This window comes from Alexandromys fortis, unplaced genomic scaffold (assembly GCF_014885135.2).
Source record: "Alexandromys fortis isolate MF-2015 unplaced genomic scaffold, M_Fortis_MF-2015_v1.1 scaffold_84, whole genome shotgun sequence".
In the NCBI taxonomy this organism is placed as follows: domain Eukaryota; kingdom Metazoa; phylum Chordata; class Mammalia; order Rodentia; family Cricetidae; genus Alexandromys; species Alexandromys fortis.
This window is the reverse complement of record NW_026068017.1, coordinates 1152248-1176507: the sequence shown is the minus strand read 5'-3', so window position 1 is coordinate 1176507 and position 24260 is coordinate 1152248. Positions and strand designations below refer to the sequence as shown.

General features: G+C 49.0%; 1 protein-coding gene and 1 pseudogene across 3 annotated transcripts in view; one reads left to right on the top strand and one right to left on the bottom strand.

Moving 5' to 3' along the window:
• The window catches only part of Spns3 (SPNS lysolipid transporter 3, sphingosine-1-phosphate (putative)), a 58771-nt gene extending 35892 nt beyond the window's left edge, over window positions 1–22879 (bottom strand). For 2 of the 3 annotated variants that reach the window (XM_050162754.1, XM_050162755.1), the window contains exons 1-8: window positions 22420–22879; window positions 18813–18878; window positions 14418–14554; window positions 13001–13152; window positions 12332–12398; window positions 11063–11211; window positions 10234–10386; window positions 1937–2126 (exon numbers count right to left, since the gene is read on the bottom strand). In XM_050162754.1, the coding sequence (XP_050018711.1) occupies window positions 1937–2126; window positions 10234–10386; window positions 11063–11211; window positions 12332–12398; window positions 13001–13152; window positions 14418–14554; window positions 18813–18878; window positions 22420–22687 (1182 nt within the window). In that variant the 5' untranslated portion in view covers window positions 22688–22879. The remainder of the gene's footprint in view (window positions 1–1936; window positions 2127–10233; window positions 10387–11062; window positions 11212–12331; window positions 12399–13000; window positions 13153–14417; window positions 14555–18812; window positions 18879–22419) is intronic. The other variant, XM_050162756.1, reaches the window with a different exon arrangement.
• Window positions 6842–7797, top strand: LOC126514064 (high mobility group protein B1-like; annotated as a pseudogene).
• Window positions 22880–24260: the final 1381 nt, after the last annotated feature.

Genomic DNA, 24260 nt, shown 5'->3' with positions numbered 1-24260 from the left:
AGGAAGGAAGGAAAGAAAGGCAGAGAGAAAGAAAGGAGGGAGAGAGGGAAGGAAGGAAGGAAGGAAGGAAGGAAGGAAGGAAGGAAGGAAGGAAGGAAGGAAGGAAGGAAGGAAGGAAAAAGCAAGCTGAACAAGCCATAAGGAGCAAGCCAGGAAACAGCACCCCTCCATCAGCACCTGTCCTGAGGTTCCTGCTCTGAGTTCCTGCCCTGAATTCCTTCCACAATGAACCATGATGTGTAAGTGTTAAGTGAAATAAACCTTTTCTTCCCCTATTTGCTTTTGGTCACGGTGTTTTATCACAGCAATAGAAACCCTGAGAGAGAGAGAGAGAGAGAGAGAGAGAGAGAGAGAGAGAGAACCTCTCCATCTACTATGGGGTTTACAAAGATCAAACTCAGGTCACTTGGCAGCGAGTATCCTTACCCACTAAGCCATTTCATCAGCCCGCCCCCCGGAATTTCTCAAAAGAGATCTTTTTTTGGCAGGCAGTAGTGGTGTGTACATCTTTAATCCCAGCACTCAGAAGGCAGAGGCAGGTGGATCTCTATGAGTTGGATGCCAGCCTGGTTTACAGAGAGAGTGTCAGGAAAGCTGGGTGAAAAATAAAAAGCAAGAGGAGTTTTCTTAGATAAGGACAGAAAGGGACAGGCAGGACACCTGCTAAGCTTAGGTCCTCTTAGACTAAAGCCACCTCAAGGCCTCCTCTGTGCTCGCCAACCCCTGTCAGGTGGCACTAGGAAGTATGGTCTCTAGGGACTGAGTCCCCTTGGGGAAGTCTTAGGGTGAAGTGCAAGAGGGAGCAGAGTACAGAATGGGGAAGGAGGGAGTCCAGGTGAGTCGGAAGGACAGCATTCAGGGGAGTCATGAAGGTCATGGGTGTGCACTGCGGTGAACTGCCCGAGAGGCCACATCGGCCTTAAGGAATTAAGCAAGGTCGGAGCCCACTCCAAATCTCCAGAAGTGTTCCCAACCTTAGCATCTGGGCAACTGTCACTCAGAAGGCAATGACAGAAAACAACGCCTTCCCAGGTAGCCCTTGTCCATTTTCTGCCATCCTTCACCTGCTCAGCCCGGCAGGAGTCAGAATCCTGGGGAGACGCGGTACCCATGACAAAGGACAGAAATGCGACAAGGAACCTGGGCACACCATGGGTCCCCTCATCCCAGGGCAATTTTCTGTGTCTGGATAACAGTCTTATTCAGAGGCAGAGCAGAAGCTGTGATTTAAGTGGAACCAGACTTTTTAGTCCTTGAATGTGACTGGCCCATAACAGGACAGTCACCAGGACCGCGGGGGGGGGGGGGCACAATAGTAAAACCACAACCAATTTCCTGAGTTCAGCCAGCTCAGTGGACCTGATGCCTATGGACAAGGGTGCAAAGCTGGTTCTGTCCTCCTAGAAACAGCAAGTCCTTCCCACTGGGCAGGACAGGTAGGAGGGTGGGAACAGTAAACTGTGACAGGATGCTTGACGGTCTGGGGACACTTCAGAGGAGTGACTAATGACTGCGGGAAGAGAAAGATTTCTGACAGAAGAGGAACAGACACAAGCAAAATGTAGACCCCTAGGCGGAATACGGGACACAGGAGGGACTAGAATGGAATGCTGGCCATAACTGTCTGTCCAGCAAGGTCTGCACCAACCTTTCTCATCTGGAACTTGGGGGACATTCCCTCTGCCTCCCCAGGTTCACAACACACCCTGGGACAGATAAACATTCCTACCCTACCCAGACAACCAACCAGTAGGCCAGAGAGACTCGCTCCACAGCCAAAAGGGGACTGCAATCAAATCTAGTCCCGCCTCTTTTGGGGCAGTTCTCAGAGACCAGGCTGGAAGAGATGACCAGTACAATGAACACAAATTCACAGCTTAGTGTGCACCTGCATCCTCAAGGGCTTCCCACCCACTCCCAGGGGGCCCTCACTTACATAGGAGGCCAGGAGGGTCCTTGAGGCCAAGATGAGAGCCAGGTAGAGGCAGGGAGCTGCAGCAAATAGGCTGGAAGCGCAGATGAGGGGCTCAGCCCTGGGGTTCACCTTCTTGTACCTTCTCGAGGCCTCCGCCCCCAGGATGACACCAATAATGCCAGTTGCGACCGTCAGTGCCCCAAAAATCAGGCTGATAGGAAAAAACAGAGAGAACCTGGTCAGACCTGCATCCTATCCCTGCCTCCAGGGTCAGGCTACCTGACCCAGTTACACCATCTGGTACCAGCAGGAGGCAAGCCCAGAGCTGCAGCTGGAAAGCTAAGGACCCTTACTGTGTAGAAACCTCTGCCCAGGCACACCCACGGTGACCTCTGTCTCACCGCTCCAAAAGCCCCACTCAGAAATTTTAACTCTGGGGCCCCACCCATCCTCAATGCTTAGGTGATGGCACACATTCGCCTCTTTTTTGTTGTTCATTTTGTTTTGGTGGTGGTGGGGTTTGTTGTTTGGTTCTCTTCTTTCTTTCTTTCTTCCTTTTTTTTTTTTTTTTTTAAAGATAGGTTCTTGTTATGCCTTGGCTGGCCTGAATCTCACTATGTCCTCTAGCTCACAGAGATCCACCTATCTTTGCCTCCCCAGTGCTGGTATCAAAGGCAGGTGCCACCACACCTACATATTCCCCTCTTGAATCTCACCCATCTTCACACTGGCTCTGTATATCTCCCAAGCAGCCCCCAACAGCACACCTTTCCCACCCATTCTTGTACACACTTCAACCCCATCGGCTTTGACAGAGATTATCTCTCTACACAGATCGTCAGAAAGCACTTCTTCCTCCTCCATGACCTTATTTTTATGTGTGCACGTAGTACCAATGGTGGTCAGAGGAGGCATCAGGTCCCCTGAAGATGAAGTGACAGGGAACTGTGAGTCGCCACTCGGGTGCTGGGAACACAGCCCCAGGTCCTCTGCAAGAGCAGCCAGTGCTCTAACCACTGAGCCTCCTCTCCAGTCCCAGAAAGTGCTTCTTAAGACACGATTGACTATGTTCCTAACCACACTTTGTCCAAATCCTCCATCAGCTCTCAAATACCCAGAGATCAGGTCCCTCAAGTCCCAGCTCTGCTCCTCTTGTCCTCAACTCTGCAAACCCCACGTACTTCCATTTCTTCATTTGGGACACTCTGCAGTAGTTTTCTTGTTTCCTTGCGTGCTGTATTCTCAGCTTTCCAAATTCCTGCTCTGCCCACGTGACTCTCACAAATACTCCCTCCCAGGGGACACCATCCACTGTGCCCACACTGTCTGCTTTATTTCCATTGGTCCCTGTAGCACTATCTACCATCCATACCTTGCAGATTCCTGAAAAGCAATGTCCAGATTTGGTTTCTCTCCTGTCCTCTGTGTTGGGAGCCCAGAACATAAATGATACACGTTAAACAAACAAACTCTTGCAAGACTAGGAAAGGTGAAGGGCAGTATCGGACAGCTGCTGGATACAGAGACAGGATCTGCACAGACAGACAGACACCATCACTCCACTGCTCCTTTTAAAGGACTTTCAAGGCCTCACTGAGACAGTGACTGGTGTGGACTCTGACAGCCAAATCTAACCAGGCTCTTCCTGGCACTCTGGTGTCCTCTCTACAAACCCCTGCCAACATATGGCCCCATGGGACTGGCCCTGTTGACCAGTGTGGCCTCCTCTCTCAGACCCTCATTGCACAAATGACAGTTCTCCGAGCCAGTCTCATGATTTCTGGCCAGCCTCTGTGGCCCCAACAAACACCTGTCTCCCCCAGCCATGGCCCCTCTCAGACACAAAAATCACAGACTTGTGTGAGATGGCCAGGGCCCAACTGTTATCCCCATGAGAGCGGAGGATAGTGGCTCAGTCAGTTCAGTGCTTTGCCTCTCAAGCACGAAGACCTGAGTTCAATCCCTCGCGTCAGCATAAATGTCAAACACGATGATGTCACGCTTTCATAATCTCAGGCTTGCGAAAGCAGAGATGGGCAGATCAGTCTGGCCAGCCGGCCCAGCCTAAAAATCAAGTGGACAGCTCCTGAGATGTGACACTGACTTCTACACACACACACACACACACACTCAACAAATGTGACTTGTGGGTTGGCAAGATGGCCCAGCAGGGAAAGGTACTTGCTGCCAAGCCTAACAATCAAAGTTTGATCCCCAGAAAGCACATGGTGGAAGGAGAGACATGACTGTAGCATGTTCTCTAGTCTCTGCACACATGTGAAAGAAAACACACACATACACTGTAATAGGTTTTAAATTTTATTTTTATTTTATGTGTATGGGTGCTTTGTCTGGGTATATGTCTGTGCCAGTGGAGGACAGACAGGGCATCAGAGCCCCTAGTACTATAGTTATAGATAGTTAAGAGCCACCATGTGAATGCTGAGAATCAAACTCAAGTCCTCTGGAGTAACATCCAGTGCTCCTGACCACTCAGCCATCTCTCCAGCCCTTGTAACAATTATTTTAAGTAAATTAACTTTGAAAAGAATGTAGCCATGCAAAACTGGACATCAGCAAACTGAGGGCAAGTGAACCCCACCAGTCAGCCTGTGAACCGTCTATCCCATTAGCTGAGAACTAACAAACTTACCCCTCTCTATGCAGCAGGGCCCATGGAAACAAAGCAGTCAGGAACTTGCCTGAGGCTGCCTGACACAGCCTTTCAGGGGCAGGGACAGAACTTCCGAGCCCTCTCCCACCAAACAGCAGTCTGTATGTCCCTGAGCCCTGTGATGGTCCTCACAAACCTCCCAGCCAGGCTCTGGCTACAAGTCAGATCCTGAGGAAATGGTTTCATCTCTGAATCTCACTCTGAGCCAGACATGGTGGCTTCTCAAGACCTTTGGGAGTCTTGGGCTGATTGATCGAATAGGCAGTTCTCTAATTGGCTCTCTTGCCAGGAGAAAATACGCCTCAGCCCCTAAGACCTTCAAGTACCACCCCCAACGCAAGATCCCAAGGGGCTCCTATAAGCTCTACAGCAGTCCAGACTCCATCTGCACACACCCCAAGATAGGACTTCTATTCCCTGCCATGCTGCAACTTCCTCTGGGCCACTTCAGCTTCAGGGTTGGAAGCTTCCTCCTGGTGTTACTTAATTTTTTTAGTCAACTTGTCACAAACCAGAGTCCTATGTGCAAGTGGAGGTCAGAAAACTTTCAGGAACCTCAGTTGAGGAGAGACCTCAGTCAGATGGTCAAGTCTGTGAGGCCTTTCCTTTCTTGCTTTTTTCCCAAGACAGGGTCTCACTATGTAGCTCTGGCTGTCCTAGAACTTACTATGCAGACCAGGCTGGCCTCAAAGTCACACAGATTTACCTTCCAAGTGCCGGAATTAAAGGCGTGCACCACCACTCCTGACTTTTTATTTATTTATTTGTATGTGTATGTGTGTGTACGTGCACTGGTAACCATAGAAGTCAGAAGAGGGTGCTGGATCCCCTGAGACTGGACTTTAGGACAGTTGTGAGCTGTCCTGTAGGTGCTGGGAACAAAACCCAGATTCTCTGCAAGAGCAAGCAAGTGTTCTAAAAAAAAAAAAAACTGAGACATTGAGACATCTCTCCGGCCTCTGGCGTTTTCTTGACTAAGGATTGCTGGGGGAAGGAACGGGACCACCCCAAGCAGGTGATCCTGGAGAGCAAGCCAGTAAAGAGCAGTCCTGCATGGCTCTGCTTCAGTTCCTCCCCCACCCCATTCCTGCCTGCATTCCTGCCCTAAGCTACCTCAGTGGTGGACTGTGACACAGAAGTGGAAGATGAGGAAATGAACACTTCTTCCTCCAAGCTGCTTTTGGTCACGGTGTTTATCACAGCGACAGAAAGCAAGCTAGGACACCACCTCTCTCTCACTGCATCTGGGGTTGATCCTAACCAAGGGGTTGTAGTAGCCCCAACATGAGGACTTTCTACTGCTCTTCCCTAGGCTAAAACCTTAGCCTCACAAAATATTCCAATCTCTGGAACCTTCTAGGGAAAACCACACTTTGCGGATATTCAGAACCCTCATATTGCCTGGAATGACTGCCCTCATTTAGCTTTGACTTCTGTGCTCACTGGGGGACCTCCAGCCCAGAAATAAAAGGACCGTGTCATGTGACTTTGAAAGCAAAGGTTAGAGAGATATAGCCAAGGAATGCTATCAGCTTATAAGGACCTAGGACAGGCAAAGGTTCCACAGAACTCCAAGGGAACGTGACCCTGCAGATACCACACCTTGATTTGTGATCGCTGGAAGTGTAGGCCTCCAAACTCAGGACAAAACTCATTTCTCCACTTCGGTGTTTTGTTTTATTTTGGTTTGGTTTGGTTTGGTTTTTCAAGACAGGGTTTCTCTGTGTAGCCCTAGCTGTCCTAGAACTAGCTCTTGTAGACCAGGCTTCCCTCGAACTCACAGATATCCACCTGCCTCTGCCTCCCAAGTGCTGGGATTAAAGACATGTGCCACCACTGCCTGGCTAATATCCGGGTTTTTTTAAATTGGGCTTTTTATTTTCTTTTTCAGTACTGAGCAAGGGCATATCCTTTTTCTTTCTTTCTCCCCCTTCCTTTTTTTAGGTAGATTTTCATGTGGGTCAGTTATCAGGCTAGCCTCATACTCCCTATGTAGCTGAGGCTGACTTTGAACCTTATGTATATCATAAGCATGTGTATATGTATGTATGTTTGTATGTATGTATGAGGTACTATAGTGTACAAGTGGAAGTCAAGGGAGTTGGTTCTCCCCTTCTACCATGTAGGTTTCCAGGGATCGAAAATCAGGTCACCAGGCAGTATATTGAGCTCCATAGAGACAGCGCCGGGGCAAGCAAGAGCCAAACGGGCACTGGGCGACATTGTGCCTCGCGGACAAAAATCAACTAAACATGGGCAAAGGAGATCCTAAGAAGCCGAGAGGCAAAATGTCCTCTTATGCATTCTTTGTGCAAACCTGCCAGGAGGAACACAAGAAGAAGCACCCGGATGCTTCTGTCAACTTCTCAGAGTTCTCCAAGAAGTGCTCAGAAAGGTGGAATTTTGAAGACATGGCCAAGGCTGACAAGGCTCGTTATGAAAGAGAAATGAAAACCTACACCCCCTCAAAGGGGAGACCAAAAAGAAGTTCAAGGACCCCAATGCACCCAAGAGGCCTCCTTCGTCCTTCTTCTTGTTCTGTTCTGAGTATCGCCCCAAAATCAAAGGAGAACACCCTGGCTTATCCATTGGTGATGTTGCAAAGAAACTGGGAGAGATGTGGAACAACACTGCTGCAGATGACAAGCAGCCCTACGAAAAGAAGGCTGCCAAGCTGAAGGAGAAGTACGAAAAGGATATTGCTGCTTACAGAGCTAAAGGAAAACCCGATGCAGCAAAAAAGGGGGTGGTCAAGGCGGAAAAGAGCAAGAAAAAGAAGGAAGAGGAAGATGATGAGGAAGACGAAGAGGATGAAGAGGAGGAGGAAGAAGAGGAAGATGAAGATGAGGAAGAAGATGATGATGATGAATAAGTTGGTTCTAGCGCAGTTTTTTTTCTTGTCTATAAAGCATTTAACCCCCCTGTACACAACTCACTCCTTTAAAAGAAAAAAAATTGAAATGTAAGGCTGTGTAAGATTTGTTTTTAAACTGTACAGTGTCTTTTTTTGTATAGTTAACACACTACCGAATGTGTCTTTAGATAGCCCTGTCCTAGTGGTATTTTCAATAGCCACTAACCTTGCCTGGTACAGTCTGGGGGTTGTAAATTGGCATGGAAATTTAAAGCAGGTTCTTGTTGGTGCACAGCACAAATTAGTTATATATGGGGACAGTAGTTTTGTTTGTTTGTTTGTTTTTTGTTTTGTTTTTGGTTTTTTTTTCATCTTCAGTTGTCTCTGATGCAGCTTATACGAAGATAATTGTTGTTCTGTTAACTGAATACCACTCTGTAATTGCAAAAAAAAATTGCAGCTGTTTTGTTGACATTCTGAATGCTTCTAAGTAAATACAATTTATTTTATTAAAAAAAAAAAAAGAAAAAAGAAAATCAGGTCACCAGTCTTGATGGCAAGGATCCACCCTTGAACTTCTGGGTCCTCGTGCCTCCTTCCACGTGTGATAGGATTAAGGGTGTGGGTCACTATTCTGGACTTGTGCAATTAATTCTAGGCTCAAATGCAGGGCCTCATGCACTCCAGGAAAGCTGCTACCTGAGTCACAGCCCCAGCCCACATTTCTGTGGTTTGAGACCAGTAAGTGTGTGGTCACTGACTTTATCAAGCACAAGAAACAAATATGCCCCTCAGTTCTCAGAGAGATGGTGTGAAGAGGCCGGAGAGTGGAAGCTGAGCAGAGACTACGACTTCTGTAAACAAGTATCAATACCTGCAATGGGACTGAGTCTTCAGGGCTGTTTCCGGAAGCTGTCTCTGCCTCCAGAGAGTACAACTGCACCAGGGGGGAACAAGGACAAACTTCTCCACCTCTATGTGTTTGTTCACAGGATTTTTCCTATATCCTAGACAGCTCTACCAGCTGGTGGGGCAGGTTACTGACAGCTCTGTCTGCAGTGGCAACAGGACGTGGAGCTTCAGAACAACAGCTGCAGTGTTAGATAGATTCGAATCTTGGCTATTGCTTGGTAGTTGTGTGATCCTAGACAAGTCACTTAACCTGTGTGACCTTGCATCTCATTTGTAATTCAGAGACAGCATAAATACCTAGGCAGGTTTTCTATGTAAAACAGTTGGCATGAGGCCTGAAGCAAACGTTTAGAGCTGGAGGTGGGGAGCCGGGTGGTGGTGGCCCACGCCTTTAATCCCAGCACTCGGGAGGCAGAGGCAGGCGGATCTCTGTGAGTTCGAGGCCAGCCTGGTCTACAAGAGCTAGTTCCAGGACAGGAACCAAAAGCTACAGAGAAACCCTGTCTTGAAAAATCAAAAAAAAAAAAAAATGCCCGTAGAGCTGGAGGTGGGGCTCATTGATAGAGCCCTTCACAAAAACCTGCTGGAGAGGCTAGGTGCGTGGCTCATCCGTGGAATATTTGCCTAGCGTTCGCCCCAAAGAACACTTGCTTAGAATGTGCAAGGCCTTGAGCTCAATCCCCAGAACTGCAAAATAAGTAAGTTTAATAAACATTGATGAGAAAGGGAAGGAAACTGGGGGCAGAGATAACACTGGGGCAGACACACAGACATTCTAGAAACCACACAAGCTCCCTCTGGGCATCAGGGAGTAAAATTGAGGCAAAAAAGGAGGCTGGAGAAGAGAAAGTAGGTGTTGGTGAGACCAGCAGAGAACCAAGCAGAGGGGACGCTGGGGATTTAGAAGCTCAAGGAGGGGCTGGAGAGAAGCTCGATGATTAAGAGCACTGCTAAGAACACTAGCTGCACTTGCAGAGGACCAGGTTTGATTCCCAGCACCCACATGGCAGCTCACAACCTTCTGTATCTTCGGTGCTGGGGACCTGGTGCCCTCTTCTGGTCTCCTCTGGCACTGCATACATGTGGTGCACAGACATACATGCTCGTTCAACACCAATATACATAAAATTTAATTTCACTTAATTTAAAAGTCCAAGAAATCAACAGGGCAAAATCAAAGAGGAAAAAGAATACAGAAGAGAAAGCATGCTTTCAGAGAAGGGGGCAAGGAATTAGGGGCATCAAAGAGGAGGGGAGACAAGGGAGGTAGGCCTAGGAGATATTCTTGACTCCCAACAGGAGGTCACTGGAGTCTTTGTAGAATACGTCAAGAGGTGGTAGGGATAGTAGAGGAGCCCAACAGAGCCAGAGGACTGGTCAGGCAGGAAATGCAATGATACCTCAACAACTCTCCTGGGTGTCTAGAAGGGTGACAAAGAAGAAGTGAACACATCCTTGACATCCCTAAGCCAAACGCAAGAAGGAGCTTCTCAGTGACTTAGTTTGCAATCTGTAAAGTGGGGTGACCTCACAGAAGACACTTGGGGCCCATTTGAAAGACAAGGAATCTATGATTCCTATCACCCCTGAAGCTCCACAGAAGCCTCATATCCTTCCCCTGGTGTCTTTGGAACCCCCAGAATAGCCACAAGAGTAAGAAGCCAAGGATTCCAGTACCCACAAGAACCAGCAGAGATGTCTGTACACATATGATAGCCAGCTCAGGTCATAGCTGGAACCCTAACCTGCCGTGAGTGATCTATGAAGATCAGCCATCTTCACAGATTGCCTGGAAAGACTGAGCCTGGGCTCACAGCCTCCAGGGAACTGTCCCAGCAAGAGCCAGGAACCAGGCCAGTGCCCTTATCCCCTCCTCACCTGTCCTGACTGCCGCACTGTTCCTGGAAGCAGGGAAGCTGTAGGCCGTGGACCACGCGAGCTTCAAACAAAAACTTGGGTGCCCAGAAGCCCAAAGCTCCAGTCACAAAACCTATGGCCGTCACTCCGAGGGTTGAAAACACAAAACTCCAGCTGCAAGAAAAAGTGATAGGGCCAGGACTGAAAGGGCCTGACCAGTGCCCCAGGCATGCAGGATCCAGACTCCCTAATGCTCCCAGCTATCCATGCCGCAGTGATTCATAAGGCCTGAGACCACAGTGAGGAGAGCTTCTCCTGCTTCCCTTCGAGACCTGGTAGGCACCTGGGCCAATGTTGCTCCCATGCAGTTGGAAGAGATGGACAATGAACTCACAACATCCTTCCAGAAGCCTGGGGAAGCAGATGGGGCTGGAAAAAATATGGCCACTGGATAAATGAACACAGCACAAGGCTAGAGCTCAGGCAGCCTGCCCCACTCTCTGCCACATGCAGAGGGAACCTAAGAGAAGGGTATCTCAGTAAGAGTGGAGCTCAGAAAAGGAAGAAGGCCATGAACACTGTGTCAGAGAGATGGAGGTTGGAGTTGTTAGGCCAGGCAGAAAAGTTTCTCTTTTTTTATGGCTTATTTAACTTTATTTTATGTGCATTGGTGTGAAGGTGTCAGATCCCCTGGAACTGGATTTTCAGACAGTTGTGAGCTGCCATGTGGGTGCTGGGAATTGAACCCTGGTCCTCGGGAAGAACAGTCAGTGCTCTTAACCACTGAGCCATCTCTCCAGCCCCCGAAGGGTTTCTTGAGACTTGCAACGGAGAGCGGGGGCACACTTACTTTCTCCCCAAGTATCTGACGTCCTCACACCAGCTTCTCCTCGGAGCCCTCACAGCCACTTCTTCCTGTTTCTCAGCTGCTCCTCGGGGTGGGTCTGGAACCAGCAGGATGAGCAGAACTAAGGCCACAGCATCCAAACAGGGCATGATCTAGGGAAGGAGGGCCAGGGAGCTCAGGGACAAATTCTACGGCAGCCTAGGGAGACAGGAGATGACCCGCCACAGTAGCCTAACTCTAGTCTAGCCCGGAGTCCCAGGTGCTGATTATATAGAGAGCTGGCACTAACACTTGCCCTCGCCCTTATAGAGTTAGGATAGACTCTCTCGCCAGTGTGGTTACCTTGACACCCAATTAACGCCCCCCCTGCTCAATACAAACTGTCCCCTACTGGCACCAGGGAGCCTAAGATAGTCGAAATCGGAAACTCAGACCACTGAGTATTCACAAGCCCTTTTCCTGGCTCACACTTCCAGCTGTCACACCAGTCCCACCTTGCCTTCCTCTCCTGGCATCCCTGCCTGCAGGACATGAATCTCACTGCCTACCCTGGGGCAGCTTCAAACAGTTCAGACCACGAGAAGGCTCCTGCTCAAAGCAAGCCAGGCCGGCTTCCTCGCAGCCTCTTCCCGCCCCAGGCTTCTATCTCTGCTTTCCATGACAGTTCAGCAGAGATCTGCATGCAGGACCAAGCCCCAGCACCCTTGGCCACCCAGTTTCTGTCTCTTCTGAGTGGTCCATATCCTTGTTCTTTTTTAGACTGGCCTCGAACTCACAGAGATCCACCTGCCTCCCAAGTGCTGGGATTAAGGGCATTCTCCACCAGTCATATTCTTGTTCTAATGAGAGCCACTGGCCAGCAGAGTCTCCCAGGTTATGTTCCCAGTTGTCCTGACTCCACTACCAAGTCACCCCGGATGGCAGTCCTTAGGGATGCTCTGTGCCTGGCCTCGCCCAGAAATGTACCAGTCCTTGTCCAAATAATCCTTCAGAGTCCATTGGTAGCCTTAACTTTTACAGCAAGGGAAGCTGAGGCCCCAAACAGGAAGGCAATTTTCCTGAGGACACACTGCCAGCAAACTGAGCAGCTGAGATTTAACCCCAAGGTCACAATTTCCACAGTCCATATTCCCCACGAGGCCCCAATCACCAGCATCCCAACACCCCACATGGCGCCAGGTACTATGCCAAGCGGCTAAGGCCACAGAAGACTGGAAAGTCCCAGCCAACCCAGGGGGCAAAGCAGAGGGATAAAAAGGAAGTGGAACTCACTCGGAGGGCCCAACGCCAGTTCCCTGTCAGCTCCGCCACAACTGACCCCAGCACGTAGCCCAAACCACTGCAACAGTGGAGTAAGAGAGAGGGCAGTGAGGGGTGGAAGGCAGTGCCCAAGCCAGTCTGACTGCAGGGAACTGGCTCCCCCGCCCAGGGAGACAGTCCTCTGAGCCTCGGAGCCCATTCCCTGAGAAAGGGCCAGTTTTACGCCACCCTTGATCAGAACCCTAGTGACCTCTGATTTCTAGCCCAGGCCCTGTGCCATTCCCTCCATATAAGGAGTGGCATAACCCACCACCAACCCCGCCTCTGCTTGAGTCAGGCAGGTTCAGGAAATGAGGGTCAGAGCTCAGGGGCCTGGCTGCCGGGCTACAAAGCACACTTCCTCACTGGTCTCCCAAGGCTACCCTCCCCATTGGGCCACACTGCCTCGTCTCACCCCTTCCGGGACTTAATTCCCTCCCCACTAGCCCATTGAGTGGCAGCGTTGTCCTCACTTACAGCCAAGAAGACAGGCTCAGAAAGAGAGATGCAGTGATGGGGAAGGAAGGAGCCAATGATGGGATTCAGATCCCAGCCCTCCTGGTTTGATCTCTCCTACCCCCAGCGCAGCCCCTGTTCTGATTCCTTCGGCCTCGGTTTACCTTTGGAGAATTGGATACCAACCTTCCGACTGGGATGAAGATGTAAAAGACAGCCAGTACACAGGTTCGCTGGTCCTTCACGAAGAGGTCACCCAGGACGGTGGGTGCAATGGTGGAGTAGCTTGCTGCACCAGTGCCCACGACCCCCCGGGACAGGAAGAAGAGCCAGGAATACTGGATAAGTCGGCACAAGACCATGGTGAGATCCGGAATTTTCCCATGGGACAAGGGGCCAGAGGATGAGTCAGAAGGCCTAAAGGGATCTCATGACAAAGGCCCATAGGGAAGGAGAGAGAAACATTTCCAGGCTCCCAAACTCACATGTGTGATCCTCCTGGTTGCTTATAGCCACTGCCTGCTCAGAACAGAGTGAAAATCCTTCTTCTGGCTCTCTGCTAGCTGGGGTAGTTTCCCAAGACAGTACCTATTACACCAACCTCCCCCAACTCCCGCAAAGCCCCCCAAAAAGGGAAGTGAAGTGGAGGGCCAGGAAGCCTCCTGTTAAGAAAGTTTAACGGGCCATGCTGGCTGTGGTGGCACACTTTAAACCCAGAACTTGGGAGGCAGAGGCAAGCAGATTTCTGTGAGTTTGAGAGGTCGACAAAGTGAGTTGTAAAACAGCCCTCGCTATATAGTGAGAGAGCCTGTCTCGAAAAAATACAAGCAAAAACAACAACAAAACACAGAGAAACTCTGTCTCAAAAAAAAATTGAAAAGGGGGCTGGAAAGATGGCTCAGCAGTTAAGAACACTGGCTGTTCTTCAAGAGGAACTGAGTTCAATTCTCAGCAACCACATGGTGGCTCACAACCAACTATAATAAGATCCGGTGCCCTCTTCTGACATGTGGGCATGCATGCCAGCAGCACACTATATGCATAATAAAGAAATAAATCTTTAAAAAACATTTAAAAAAGAAGAAGAGACAGGAAAAAGAAAAGAAAGAAAAATAAGAAAATCTAATGGGCCAGGTGGACATAGTGGTGCATGCCTTTGATTTCAGCACTTGGGAGGCAGACACACACAGATTTCTGAGAGTTAAGACCAACCTCTTCTATACGAAGAGTCCAACCCAACCAGAGCTACAGAGTGAGAAACTGTTTCCAAAACAGTGATGGCATACGCCTTTAGTCTCAACACTCTGGAAGCAGAAGCAGGCAGATCTCTGTGAGTTCTAGGCCAGCCTGATCTACAAAGTAAGTTCCAGGACAGCCAGTGCTCTATAGTGAGACCCTGTCCCAAAAAAGTAACAACAAAAACAACAAAACATGTCTAACAGCCTCCCTACTCAGGCTTAGAGGCTGTACCACAGCTCCCTCCGGGGCCCTGGCAGTACAGTCCCTGAGATGGCTTGGACCAGAAGGGAACTCTGAGGCAACTGGATCAGGAAGAAAGCAGATGGGGAAGGTTCCAGGGACTGGGCAGGGATGTAGGCCTTACCTGGTAGGAGATGAAGGAGCTGGAGAGGCCAGCCCCTGACCACAGCAGGATCCCAAAGCACAGTATGGCCTTGCGGCTGTGGCGGTCACCCAGATAGCCAAACACAGGCGCAGACACCAGCAGGCAGCCGATGAAGACTGGAGGAGACACACAAGGGACAGCCTGGATCCTCCAAAAGGGTGGCTGGGCAGACAGCCCTTCTGGCCCAGGGAAGAGGCCTGGCACAGATGCCACAAGCTGGCACCTTGGCAGTGGGCCCAGGGCAAGAGAAGGAAGAGATAAAAAGTTGAATCTTACTTTCCTGGTCCGTTATACAACCCACAGCCCAGAGTGTATGACACCGAGCATGGACCAAATCTCAACTCTGATTATGTTACTATATGGCCTCTGAACATCACCCCCGTCTTGGGAAGCTGGCATCAGACAGCATAAAGAGAATGTAGAACCACCAACACAGAGTAGATGCTAGCCTTCTGGATTTGCAAGAATGCATGGCTTCTGTGAGCTTGGGTGTAGGTACTGATCTGACCTGTCCCTCATACACCTTCTTCTGGCAAAAGGAAAGGGAGGTCAGAACTTTGGACCAGCAGAGGAGGAATCTGAAACAAGCACATGGACTACAAACCAATGATGATGTGGGATGCTGGGGGAAGAACTGGTGTGCCTCAGTACACGTACTATTCTCCACACTGACACCTATGTCTAGACCAGGATCTCAGGTACCCGAGGCCGAGGAGAACCTTGAGCTTCTGATTCTCCTATCTCTACCTCCTGGCTGTTGGTGCTATGGGTGTGTGTCACTATACCCCATTTTTATGCAATGCAATAGAACCCAGGGCCTTGTGCATCCTACACAAGCACCTACTAAGGGAACTACAGCTACATCTGCATCAGGCAGGGCATGGTGCATGCTGAAATTACAGCACTCAGGAGGCTGAGACAAAAGGACCAGAGCTTCAGGGTTACACAGCAAGACCTTGTCTCAAAAACACAAAGACAAGGAGCCAGCTGAGATGCCTCAGTGAGTAAAGGTACTTGCCACCAAGTCCGAAGACCTGAGGTTGATCCCTGGGACCCACACGGTGAAAGGACAAAATCAGCTCCTGAAAATTGTCCTCTGACTCCACACTCACATCATGACTTACGTACACACACACACAAGCACAAGAGCGCACACACAGACACAACACTAAGTGTAATAAAATGTTTTTTACTTTTTAAAAAACTTTTATTATTTTGTGTGTATGGTTGTTCTACCTGCATGTGTGTATGTGTACTTCATGTATACAATGCTCTCAGAGGCCTGAGAGGGTGTGGGATCCTCTGTAACTAAAGTTTCAGGTGGCTGTAAGGACACAGGATTCAACCCATGTCCTCTTGAAGAGCAGCCAGTACTCATTTTTGGGTTGTTGGTTTGGTTTGGTTTTTCAAGACAGTGTTTTTCTGTGTAACCGCTCTGACATCCTGAAGCTCACTCTATAGTCCAGGCTGGCTTTGAACTCACAGAGTTCAAAACCTGTCTCTGCCTCCCAAGGGCTGTAATTAAAGGCGTGTGCCACCGCTGCCCAGCCCACCCAGTGCTCTTAACTGGTGAGTCACTGTTGCAGACTACAACAATATTTGTAATAGCTAAAACTAAGCAAAGCACTTATTAGTGTTGTGTTTGCTCTTCTGTGAGAACAAAGACCTAGTTTGGGGTTTGCCCAGCTGGCTAGCACGTGGATAAACTAATGCACAATGTCTGTGTCTAAAATAAAATCTCCTCCTTCCTTGCAGGATGCTGAGTCCTGGCCTCCTAGTTGGTAAAGCTAGCAGGTAGATAATGAAGGCCTAAAAACCCCTCCCCTTTTACCTTATCCACTGTCAAAAGACCAAGATTTAGGAGTGCTCTGTCTAAAACCTGGGACTCTATTTGTTGATCATAGATGACTGACGTGTCCTTAGCCCAATGAATGTCCAGCTCAGGTCCCAGTCCCCCCACTCTCCCATGACCTGCTGTAGTACTAGGTTAAGCAATATGTAATTGTGGAAATTAGGCCACTTTTGACCTACAAAACCAGCAATTTAATATGGTTCAACCTACTACTCCACAGAGAGTTATCTCCAATGTTGACAGCGTTTAAAATTTTAATAGCTGCTGCCAAAACAGGGCTCCGAAAAGGCTATATCAATTTACACTGGCATAGAAATGTTAGAGCTCTTGCCACCAACTGATACGAGCTAGAATTTCATTTTTGTCCGTCTCATGAAAAACACATGGTATCTCACTGAACAAATGGTCTCAGGCACAGGTAGCCTCTCTCTCCTTATGTAGATGATAACTTTGATTCTTCTTCCTGCCTCTACTTCCCAGAGATAACAAGTATACCTACAACCAGTGCTCTCGGCGATGTTTGATTTGTTTTCTTCTGTTCAAGACTGAGTGTCCCTGTGAGGCCTGTTTGACTTGGAGCACACTATGTAGGCCAGGCTAGCCTCCAACTCATAGAGATCTACGTGCTTCTGCCTCCTGAAGCATGTGTTAACCAGTCCCAGTGTTAGCAAAATCTGTGTTGTTCTTTTCATTCCTTCTAGAACTATTTATTCCTTCATATGCTTTCAGTTGACATTTAAAACATTTTTTATTATCTGGATAAAATCTGTAGTCTCAGCTCTGGGAAGACAGAAGCAGATGGATCAAGAGTTCAAGATCATTCTTGGCTACTTGATGGTTTCTGGGCCAGCCTGAGTTACATGAGGCCTTATGAATGAATGAATGAATAAATAAATAAATTATTTATTTATTTATTTATTTTTGGTTTTTGGAGACAGGATTTCTCTGTGGTTTTGGAGCCTGTCCTGGAACTAGCTCTTGTAGACCAAGCTGGTCTCGAACTCACAGAGATCCGCCTGCCTCTGCCTCCCAAGTGCTGGGATTAAAAGTGTGTGCCACCACTGTCCGGTATAAACAAATGTTTTTGAGAGATGGATCAGGGTTAAGAGCACTTGTTCTTGCAGAGGATCCGAGTTCAGCTCCCAGCATCCACAATCTGTTATCTGTTCCCAGCTCAGAACAATCTGTAGCTCCAGTTCCAGAGGCTCTAGTGCCCTCTTCTGACCTCCAAAGGCACCGAGCATACACGTAGCACATATACACACACTCAAGCAGAACATTCGTACACATCGAATAATAAATATTTAAAAATAAATAAATCCAGGAATGGTGATATACACCGATAATCCCAGCACTTGGGAGGCAGAGACAGAGGGACGTCTGTGAGTTTGAGGCCAGTCTGCTCTACATGGAGTGTTCCAGGCCAGTCAATGCTATGTAATGAAACCTTGTCTCAAAAAGCAAAATGAAATAGATGTAAATAAGATTTTAATAAAAATAAATAAGTAAAATCTTTGCCTGAAGCTAAAATAGTTCAATAAGCGTAACATCCACACTGACCTCGAACAGACTTTTCTCCTTTTAACCAGCCCCTAAGTGAAACACTGCAGCTATGGTTTTCATAGATTTGTGTTAGCTATACCAAGTCGTCTGGAGATGACCTGAATTTAGAGGAAGCTGTAGTAGGGACTCTGCAAACACTATGCCTTTTTTAAATTTTGAGATAAGGTCTCTGTTGATAGTCTTGGCTGACCTAGAACTCACTCTGTAGACAGGTTGGCCTGGAACTCACAGAGATCTACCTGCCTCCATCTCCTGAGTGCTAGGATTAAAGGCACGTGCTGTTACACCCAGACATGCCTTTTTATTTTAAACAGGGTCTGTCTCACTAGGTAATACTGGCTGTCTAAAACTCACTAAGTTCCAGACTGGCCTGGAACTCTTGGTCCTGGAACTGTTCCCTAGAAGATAGAGGGCAACTGGGGCGAGGGACAGGCTGCAGAGAGGACCTACAGTGTACATGTGGCATTATATGACCATGTGTGTCCCTGTGTGCATACACATAGGTTTATATCACTTCCCCAAGCTTACATGGAAGGTTAACCTATGTTTCATGGTCTCATAAACCAACCCCTTGGAATGGAGTGTGGCTGCTCTCTGATGCTGGACTAATAGATTCTCTGCGACCCAGAGCCCTTCTGAGCCCACCTGAGGATCAAGGTGTGTCTGTCTACCTGTCTACGAACCTGTTAGATTTCTCAGCTCTGTGAGAGAAAAGCACACACTGGGATTTCTGGCTTCTCTGTTTGGAATACCCAGCTGAGCTACAACCAGGTTGGAAACTAGGAACACTCAGGAGCCTTCCCCAGTCTGTCTCCCTCAGTACATCCTGCAGCTGACCCAGCTCCAGAGTCTGACACCCAGCTGTCTCCTGCAGAAGACTAGGGGTCTAGAACTGGCCACAGAACCCACCACACTATAACAAAAGAGCCCTGTTCCAGGGTCCAGAACTGGCTCCTTACCTGTCTGCAGCAAACCAGCATGGCTGTCACTGATATTAAAATACTTCTGGACATCCAGTAACACTCCTAGGGACAGATAGACAGCATTGATGGGAAGCAACCCAACCAGCTGCCCTCCCAGGCTGCTTCCTCTGAAATCAGGACAGGCCCAGGTGAGCAGCACAGCACAGGACATGGCAGCTGGGCCCACGGTCCTCATCCCCACCGACCTGGACATTTTTACAACCACACAGCAATAGCAGCAACAGCAACAGCAAAAAAAAAAAAAAAAAAAAAAAAAAAAAAAAAAAAAACCAGAAACATGCCCGTAGAAAACACACACCAAAGTCAGGCCATGGTAGCACATACCTGTAATCTCAGCAGTCAGGAGGTAGAGACAGGAGGATCAGGAGTTTGAGGCCAGCAGACATCAAAGCCAGCCTAAGGTATATGAAACCCTGTCTCAAAAGGAGAGGCGGGACCATCACTGTGCCTGATACACAGACTCCACTTGCCCAAGACTGTCCAGCTGGAATGGGAGGAGCAAGGATTGCTACTCTGACAGAGGCAGCTCCCCCATCCAGCATCACAGAAGGGGAACAAAAGTCCCCACACGGGGCTCCGCCCACAAGAAGCCCTGCATCCACCCCTCTGATATGATCTCTACAGCCATTAGATGAAGATCAAAGAACGAAAGTCACCAGGTAGGAGAGTTCATTTATTCATCTGGTTTGAACCTAATCTCCATAACAACCAAACATATACATCTGTATATCTTTTTCACCTTAAAAATTATTATTTTGAGAAAAAAAATCCTCATATAGCCTAAGCTGGCCTTAAACTCTCTACGTAGCCAAGGATGACCTTGAACTTGTAATCCTCTTGACTCTATCCAAAGTACTAGGATTACAGGTATGTGCCACAGCACTGGTTTTATGGGTTGCTGAGGATGGTACCCAGGGCTTCACGCTTGCCAAACAAGCACTCGGCCAACTTAGTTACATCCTCGGCCCTTTTTCATCTTTTAATGACACCAGATGGCATGATCATTGGAGAGAAAGGAAAATATGCAACATAAGTTAGCAAGAAAAATAGCTACCTAAAAGTCCTCTGAGTGCACTCGTTTTCCATTTTTAGGAGAGTCCCCTTGATCTGTCTCCTGAGAACTTCTCAACCTTGTGGGTAACCCAAGGCCAAGGGCAAAGCCAGCTCTTCCCCCAGTCTCTACCACCCTGGTCTTCCTAAGCACTGCTTCCACGGGAGACCTTAGCTTCTACACCAATGTTTGACCCCAGCAGTCCCCAAGAACCCCTGCATGGTTTCACTTCTCCAAGCCTTCCCCATTGTGACCACAGCCAAAGGAAGTCCCAAGAAGGAAGGACTCTGACAGGCAGGTCTCAGGGTCTGACAGCCCCACTGGGGGCTCCCAGGGCAGAGAGAGTGCTGCAGTTGGGGCTAAGGCTCAGAAGGGTGCACAGTGACACTTCCCAGCAGCCCCTTGCCTCTCACCCCGCCCCACTGCCCCAAGCCCCTCAGCCCATACTAAGGTTCTGGCCTCCTCGTCAGCCTGATCCCCTGTGGTAGCCTCTGAACTGACCTCCCCAGCTCGCCTTGCATCTTCCGAGGACCCAAATCCACTTGAGGTTCTCTCCCATGGTTCCCCATTGCCTGGATCAGAAAGTACAAGCTCGGGGCCGGTCGGTGGTGGCGCACGCCTTTAATCCCAGCACTCGGGAGGCAGAGGCAGGCGGATCTCTGTGAGTTCGAGACCAGCTTGGTCTACAAGAGCTAGTTCCAGGACAGGCTCCAAAACCACAGAGAAACCCTGTCTCGAAAAACCAAAAAAAAAAAAAAAAAAAAAAAAAAAAAAAAAAAAAAAAAAAAAAAAAAAAAAAACAGAAAGTACAAACTCCCAGGTGGCCATTCAAAATTCAAAAGCCTGTGATCTTGCACCAAACACCCTCTGGAGGATTGTTTCCTGCTTTTTCTCCCTCTTGCCACTTCTGATCAGTACGCTCACCTGCCTCCATTCACATCTATGATTCCTGCCTTCCAGTCATCCCAGTTCCCAAGGCCCAGGAAAAACGGTCCCTGTGTGTCCGTTCTGTAGTCACTCATCCTCGGGGCTGCTCTGCTGGCACTCACCCCACTCTGCCTCACATCTGAGCAAGCTGGACCCATGTTCTGTGTCCCTCTGAGCTCCTCAAAGACACAGTCCTGCTCTGGTAATGTCTGCAGCCCCAGATTCCCATTATTCCAGAGGTTCCTGGCTATCCTAAACTCATAACTGATGGCTCAACGTCCTGGCTTTGGGCATGGCCAGCAGTTACAGTTACTCGAGTAGGCTTCCCAGCCTGGCCTGAGCCCCCTCATCTGCACTGCTCCCCATCTCTCTGCCTTGCATGGTCATTATTGGTAAGCTTCTTTCTGTGCCCCTTAAGACAGTTGTCCCTGCAGTAGGGACCACACATCTGAGTTTCTCCTGGGTCCTACCAGAGGCTCCTGCTCACAGTGCACAGTGGTGATGTGGGTGATGGAAAGTGAAGGTTGGCTAGGCATGGTGTCACACCTGCAGTCTCAGCACTTGGGAGACAGAAGCATTCTCAACTACATAGTGAATTCAAAGCCAAACTGGTCTTACTTAAGACCCTGTCTCAAAAACAAAGAAAGAAACAAAAGAGGTGGAGACATCAGTCAGTTAGTAGAGAGCTTGCTTAGCATGCACAAAAACCCTGACTTCGATCCCTAGAACTACATAAACCATTGCGGTGGCATGCCTGTAATCCTCGCTCTCAGGAGGCAAAGGCAGGAATGTCAGCAGCTTAAGGTCAGCCTCAGCTACATAGTGAGTTTGAGTCTAGCCTGAGCTACATGAGGCCTCAGAAAAGAAAAGAAGGCTGGCAAGATGGCTGGCTCAGCCTGTGTAGGCACTTGCTGAACGAGCTTGGAAACCTGAGTTCAATCCCTGGAGCTCACATAAAGGTGAAGGAGAACACCGACTCCATGGAAGGGTCCTCTGACCTCCACACAAATGCTTGCACACGCACACACACACACACACACATACACACCCATGCACACACAGATTAGAATGATCTTTCTAAGAAAGGATTGGCTATGAATTAATGAAGGAAAGAATGAATGCCTAGAAGAGAAAAGCAAACGAGAAAAACATTCGTCACAGAGCGAACGCATAAGCGAGCCACAAAACACAGAAGCAGGTTGTGCCCTGTTTCCAACAAGAAGGAAGGCAAACTGCGCAAGGTAGGCCAGCAGCCAGCTGCCCCAGAAACAGTCCAGGAAGAGCCACTCTCACTTGAGAGCTGGGCCAAGCTGTCCTGCCCTCCATAACCTTGCCTGCAGCTCCATCTTCAACCTGAGGCCTTTGCTGCAGAGCACGATCCTATCCATCTACCTCCTAATGTTCCTGCCCCCAAACATTGTGTCCCATTCTGGCTTGGGACCATTCAGGAGAGGCTAGAGACCACTTAGTGAGGGGAGACCACCAGAGATGTGCTCCAAGAGAAGGATGGGTGTTGGAAGGAAGGCCATGATGGGTGCACAGTCATGGGCTTATAGGGTGGGGGTAACTGGAGATCCTGCCCTGGGTCACCCCTTCCCTGCTCACCTGGGATGATGAACCAGTTCATGTAGTTCAGAAGGTTGATGTAGCAGAGAACAGCTGCAGCCAAGGATGCTCTCCAGCGGGGCAGGTTCCAGGAAGCAGATGTGGGGGGAGGCAGACACCCACCTGAAGCCAAGGTGCCATACCCCCCACCTGGACTCTGAGTCTGGCTCTGTGGCCCTCCTGTCCAAGGATCGATGCACTCTGTGGACATTCCCAGGAGCGACAGTTGCAGCCTCCGTGCCAGGACGGGTGCTGAACAGAGCTGCATCAGCTCAGCACCAAGTCACTTCCTGTGGGCTCCCAGCCTCTCAACCTCAAAACAGCTGCCCTGAAACTGTTAGACATCTTATCATAGGATCCTGCTGAACACGCTGCAACCACCCTGGTAGGATTTCATCACTCTCAGCCTCCTAGCCCTGCTGGGGAAAGAGGGTCTTGCACTGGTGATTGGATAGCTCCGTGGGCCCTCTATCTAGCCTATGGCTGCAGCAGCTGCATGAGGAAGGGAAGCTCAAAGACAGAAAATGAAAGAAGTGTCCCCAAGCCCTGATCACTATAAACTGGCCTGCCTATGATCTGTGAGCAGGGCCATGAGCCAGGTCAGATACAAGTGGGTGGGGTTATCTGGGAGACCACCAGACTAGGTGGTGAGAAAATTGCCCAGAGGAACAGAACAAGATAACAGAAGGAACTGGAGACATAGAGACAGTTACATAAAACTACTCAATTAGGGGCTGGCAAAACGTCTCAACCTGTGAAAGTACCTGCTACCAAGCCTGCTGACATCTCCAGAGCCCGTATGGTGGAAGGGGAGACAAAGTGGTCCTCTGACCCCTACACGATAACATGAACAGAAGCACACAAGTTCATGTGCAAGTGCAGGAGTGTTCCAATAAATAAATGGGACCTCCTGAAACTGACAAGCTTCTGTAAAGCAAAGGACACAGTCAATAAGACAAAAAGGCAGCCTACTGAATGGGAAAAGATCTTCACCAACCCCCCACCCCCATCAGACAAAGGACTGATCTCCAGAATGTATAAAGAACTCAAGAAATTAAACATCTAAATTCTAAATAATCAATTAAAAAATGGGGGTAGGAGGATAACGGAGGGTGGAAGGGGAAGAGGAGGGGAGAAGGGGAGGGGTGAGGAGAACTTGCGGGAATGGGATAGTAGAGAAGGAGGAAGGCAGAGATGAGAACAAGGAAAGAAATACTTTGATTGAGGGAGCCATTATAGGGTTAGCAAGAAACCTGGCTCTAGAGAAATTCCCAGGAATCCACAGGATGAACTCAGCTAAGACCCTAAGCAATAGAGGAGAGGGGGTCTGATCTTGACTTGCCCTGTAGTCAGACTGATGAATATCTTAAATATCACCATAGAACCTTCATCCAGCAACTGATGGAAACAGAGGCAGAGACCCGCATCGAACACCAATCTAAGTTCCCAAATTCCAGTTGAAGAGTAGAAGGAATGAGAATATGAGCAAAGAGATCAAGACCATGATGGGTTCATCCACTGAAACAGTTTACCTGAGCTAATGAAAGCTAACCAACTCCAGCCGGACTGGGAAGGAACAAGCATAGGACCGAACTAGTCCCTCTGAATGTGGTTGACAGTTGCATGGCTGGGCAGACTGAGGGGCCACCAGCAGTGGCACCAAGATTTATTCCTACTGCATGTACTGGCTTTTTGGGAACCTGTTCTCTTTGGATAATACCTTGCTCAGCCTAGATATAGTAGGGAGGGCCTTGGACTTTCCCCAAAGCAATGTGCCTTACCCTCTCTAAGGGATTGGATGGGGGTGGGGTAGGAGGATATGTGGAAGGAATGGGAGAAGG